The sequence below is a fragment of the Agelaius phoeniceus genome, unplaced genomic scaffold (genome assembly GCF_051311805.1).
Source record: "Agelaius phoeniceus isolate bAgePho1 unplaced genomic scaffold, bAgePho1.hap1 Scaffold_110, whole genome shotgun sequence".
Classification (NCBI taxonomy): domain Eukaryota; kingdom Metazoa; phylum Chordata; class Aves; order Passeriformes; family Icteridae; genus Agelaius; species Agelaius phoeniceus.
The window spans coordinates 1,047,903-1,052,903 of NW_027509876.1; the positions used below are offsets into that span (position 1 = coordinate 1,047,903).

At 54.8% G+C, this 5,001-nt stretch overlaps 1 protein-coding gene across 1 annotated transcript; it reads right to left on the reverse strand.

Annotated features, from left to right (window-relative positions):
• Positions 1–1,326: 1,326 nt before the first annotated feature.
• Positions 1,327–2,259, reverse strand: LOC143692988 (olfactory receptor 14J1-like). Its single transcript, XM_077173071.1, has one exon. It carries the CDS (start codon positions 2,257–2,259, stop codon positions 1,327–1,329), a length of 933 nt encoding a protein of 310 aa, XP_077029186.1.
• Positions 2,260–5,001: the final 2,742 nt, after the last annotated feature.

A 5,001-nucleotide genomic window follows, 5' to 3' on the forward strand; every position in this document is an offset into this window, starting at 1 on the left:
CCAGGCTGGACATGAGGCAGCAGTGTGCCCAGGTGGCCAAGAAGGCCACGGGCTCCTGGCCTGGATCAGGAATGGTGTGGCCAGCAGGAGCAGGGCAGAGATGGGCTGTTTTCAGGGGAGGGAGCAGGAATGGGCAAGATGAAGACATTTGTAGCAGGAAGAGAAAAGAAAGCAAAGGCGAAGCAAAGGAAATTCTCTGAGCAGTCTGGGGGTGGCTGCCAGGCAGCCCTGGCTCGGAGCAGCAGCGTCTGCAGTGGCACAGGAAACTCCCAGCTGATGGGAACAAACTTTCTGGCTGAGTGCAGAGGCCAGGACAAAGCTGAGTGGTTTCCCTGGTGTCCCGCAGGCCTTGCTGGCCCCAGGGGCTGATGGCATTTGTGCTCCCTCAGGTTCATGTCCCCACAGCAACAGCATGGGGGTGCTGCCCCTGCTGTGTGCAATGCAAACAGGGGCTGCTGAGGCAGTGCTGCCGTGTCTGTGCCTGCAAGGATGGGGCACCTGTGTGAGCTGGGGCAGAGGCCAGGGCTGCAGAGGGGGGATGTTGTTGGCAGCTGCATGAGGACGCTCTGGGACGCTGCCCTGGGCTGTGCAGCGCACTGGGCATGGATCAGCCCCTGCTCTGCTGCTCCTTCCCGTCTGCCCCAGGGCCCTTGCAGAGCCCCAGCCATGCTGTTTGCCCCCAGCCTGCCCACGGCCAGCCTGGGGCTGCTCACGGGGGTTTCTGTGCTGAGCATTGGCCTGGCCGTGTTCTTGAGAGAGCCTGGGCAAGGAGCCTGGAGCCCCCAGGGCCTGGCCTGAGGCGTCAGCGCTGCCCCAGCAGTGCCCATGGCCTGTCCCTGCTGCAGCCCCGGCACTGCCACCCCCAGGGCTGTGCCCGGCCCCGAGAGCACTCAGGCCCTGCAGCAACACCAGGGCCACCAGGGCAGCGGGGCAGGGCCACGGCAGCAGCACTGGCAACACCAAGTGCTGCTGCTGCTGCTGCTGCTGGGCACAGCTGCTGGGCCAGCACTGATCTGCCCCAGCTCTGCACACAGACATTGCTGCTGCAGCTCCAGAGAAGGCAACACAAGGGCATCTCTGCAGAAAACTCTGCTGGGAGATCCTTTAGTTCCTTTAAAGTCACAAATAGCACAGCCCCTCATTGACAGTCTATGGCCACAGGGAAGGTGGAAAGAAACAAAATGAGAAATGGCACAAACAATTACATTTATTTGTGGACAATATGAAAAAATGTAAAGAAAACAAAAAGAACCTTAAAAATGAAACCAGCAACAAGTATCAAAAATAAAATTTATTATAAGTGATTTGGCAAAATAGGCCAGCAGTTTAATGTTCCTGAAACCATCCAGTCATCAGTCTCCTCACTTCAGCCTTGAGCTCCTGGTTCCTCAGGCTGTAGATGAGGGGGTTCAGAGTTGGAGGCACCACCGAGTACAGAACTGACAGGGCCAGATCCAGGGATGGGGAGGACATGGAGGGGGGCTTCAGATGAGCAAACACTGCAGTGCTGAGGAACAGGGAGACCACAGCCAGGTGAGGGAGGCAGGTGGAAAAGGCTTTGTGCCGTCCCTGCTCAGAGGGGATCCTCAGCACAGCCCTGAAGATCTGCACATAGGAGAAAACAATGAACACAAAACAGCCAAATGATAAGCAGGTACTAACTGGAATGAACCCAAGTTCCCTGAGATAGGATTTGGAACAGGAGAGTTTGAGGATCTGTGGGATTTCACAGAAGAACTGGCCCAGGGCATTGCCATGGCACAGGGGCAGGGAAAATGTATTGGCTGTGAGTAGCAGAGCATTGAGAAAGGCACTGGCCCAGGCAGCTGCTGCCATGTGGGCACAAGCTCTGCTGCCCAGGAGGGTCCCGTAGTGCAGGGGTTTGCAGATGGACACGTAGCGGTCGTAGCACATCACGGTCAGAAGGGAAAATTCTGCTGAGATGAAGAACACAAAGAAAAAGAGCTGTGCAGCACATCCAGTGTAGGAGATGTTGCTGGTGTCCCAGAGGGAATTGTGCATGGCTTTGGGGACAGTGGTGCAGATGGAGCCCAGGTCAGCGAGGGCCAGGTTGAGCAGGAAGAAGAACATGGGCGTGTGCAGGTGGTGGCCGCAGGCTACGGCACTGATGATGAGGCCGTTGCCCAGGAGGGCAGCCAGGGAGATGCCCAGCAAGAGGCAGAAGTGCAGGAGCTGCAGCTGCCGCGTGTCTGCCAATGCCAGCAGCAGGAAGTGCCTGATGCAGCTGCTGTTGGACATTTGCTGGTGCCTTGGCATAAGGATCTGTAAGAAAAGTAATCATGGAATAGTTGGGTTTAGAGAGGACTTGAAATATCCCAGCACAGGCTGGGGGCACTTTCCCCCCACTGCCTGCCCAGGGCTCTGCTGCCTGGAGCTGTCCCTGCCAGCAGCTGCTTCCCTGTGCCCAGGGCTGGGCCCTGCCAGTGCTGCCAGAGCCCAGCCCAGCCCTGGGGGCTCAGCTCTGTCCTGCAGAGCCCTCCCAGCTCAGGCACTGCCCAGGGGCAGCTCTGGCTCTGCAGGCTCTGATGGCAACGTCAGAGCAACCCTGAGGAGGCTGGAAAAGCAACACTGATGCTGCCTCTAAGGGCTGATTTCTGTCACTGCCCAATTTATTAAGACCTGAGAGAAATTTTTTTCATTTTTCTCAGGCTTAAGTGAGAGATGAATGTCTATGGGCAATTTCCCATGCCAGCAACCCAGAATAGTAGATTAAAAAACCAGGATTTTCCCTTCAATGCAGCCCCATCCTTGCTGTGCTCCCTGTATAATCTACTTGGACATGTTCTGCAGTTAAATGTCATGCTGGGAGCAGTCCTGAACAATGCAGCATCCTCCCCACACAAGGAGAACACTCCCAAGCCTCACCAGCTGTCTCCTGCCACCCAGATCTTGTCCCCCAGCGCTGGGAGCAGCTGCCAGGGCTGGCTGAGAGCTGTCCCTGGCAGGCAGCAGAGTCCCTGCCCCAGCACAGCGCCCTGGGCTGCAGGACCCTGCTCTGCAGGACAGCCCTGGGCACCCCTGGCTGCTCTGCACAAGAGACAAGCAGAGAATGTACTCACAGGCTCTGCAGGCATTGGCATGTTCCAGCTGCAGGAGATGGCTCCAGGAGCTGCAGCTGCACTGTCCTGCAGCCAGAGGTTCCTGTGCCAAGGGCTGGCAGTGATTGTGCCCCAGGCACTTCTCAGCATCTTCCCAGCCCTGACTGATTGAAGCTCTCTGTGCCTCTGTGCTGTGCCCGGGCTGGCTGCAGGCAGTGCCCCAGCCCTGCTGGGCTGGCACAAGAGCTGCTCCTCAAGAGAAATGTGCTTTTGAAGCTCTTCTTGGTGAGCAGGAGCTGCCTCTGGGCCAGGAGCCCAGCCCAGCTCAGCAGCACAGACACAGCACAAGGACTTTAATCAGCCTCTGGGGCTTTGTGCTCAGGCCCTGGACATCAGTCCCTGAGAGGGAGCTGAAGAAACCTCTCCAGAACTCCAAGGCAGATTCCAACTCCAAACTTTCTTGGACTTTTAATGGGTCCCAGTGAGGGACACGACTGAGCAAGTGTCCCCAGGCCCCAGGCAGAGCAGAGAACTGCAGGCAGTGATGACAGGTGGGGACAAAGAGAAGCCAAATCTGGGTGCCCTGGGCCACAGCAGGGTCTGTGCCAGCAAGGGCTGGGAGGAGACACCTTGTGCTGAGGCCCTGGGGCCTCCTGGCCCAGCCCCAGCCAGGCTGGGCACTGTCAGCCCCTTGTGCTGCCCTCAGCATCCCCCCCTAGCCCACATCCCAGTGGCCTCAAGGATCTGCTGCAAGGAGTCCCTGGGGAGCCTTGCTCAGCCATGGCCCTGGGGGCTCCTGAATGCTCCCTGCAGGGACTGCAGGTTTTTCAAAGGACTTTGGGCTTGGCTTTTGCCTTGTAGTCTCATAGAGGTTTGTGCAATCCTGGCCTCCAATTATCTGCTGTAATTAGTCCCTGGAGAGGCTCTGTCAGTAACCACACTCAGTGGGGCTCATTAATGCTTCAGGGTACTTCAGTATTTAAAGGTACTTGGTGTTTCATTTTTGATACAGACTCTGTGAGAAGTTTGTGCAATCATGGCCCCAGTCATTTGCTTAATGAGTCCCTTGAGAGCTTTGTACTGACACTCAGTGGGGCTCATCAATGCCTTGAGATACTCAAGGTTTTTAAGGTACTTTGGATTCTCCTTTCCACTCTGAATCTCTGAGAGGTGTTTTGTCCAATTTCTGCCTCCAATTCTCTCCTCCAAGGAGCCCATGAGGAGCCTGTGTTGGAGATGGACCTCAGTGGGGTCCATTCATGCCTTGAGACACTCTGGGGTTTTCTTTTGATTTTGACTCCTGGAAAGTTTTTTTGCAATCTCCTCTCAGGCCATGAGGTTCCAGACTCAGCTTCAAATTCACCACGGGGCTCATTAGGATCAAGCAAGTCCTGACAAACCATGGTTCTGCCTTGATTTCCTCTGGTCTGGAGCAGTTCAGCAGGAAGATTTCCTTTTACAGTTATGGAGAAATATTTCAAAGAGTTTCTAAGAAATATGCATTCCTATCTTAAATAGTGTCTTTATTGCTGTTCATATTATACAAGAGCTGATTGCAGCATTCTGTGCTTGATATTGATCCGGGGTCTCTCCTAAGGAGGTCTGGCCAGGTCACTGAAGTTGTACCTTGAGAGCTGATCCAGCATAGACAACCTTATCCCACATTCACAAACCCCATGTGAGAAATTATTTCTACTTTCAAAAATTTAAATGCTTTATTAAGACCTTATCAAAGTACAACAGAAGACTGAATCAAGAAAAGGATACAGCGCTGGGAGCAAAGGATTCAGTCACTGTGTGCTCATCTACAAAATGGATGTTCTGTCTCTTATACCTCCAGCCCCTCCCAAAGTCTTGTCAATCGACTCCTTCTTCTCTGTCCAGTGCTGGAGATCACTGTCTCACACCTTGATTGGAGGTCAGGTGCTGCCATAGGAACAAG

What these genes read in the sequence shown, in the direction of transcription:
- LOC143692988 (XM_077173071.1), bottom strand. Translation starts at nt 2,259, where the DNA reads ATGTCCAACAGCAGCTGCATCAGGCACTTCCTGCTGCTGGCATTGGCA.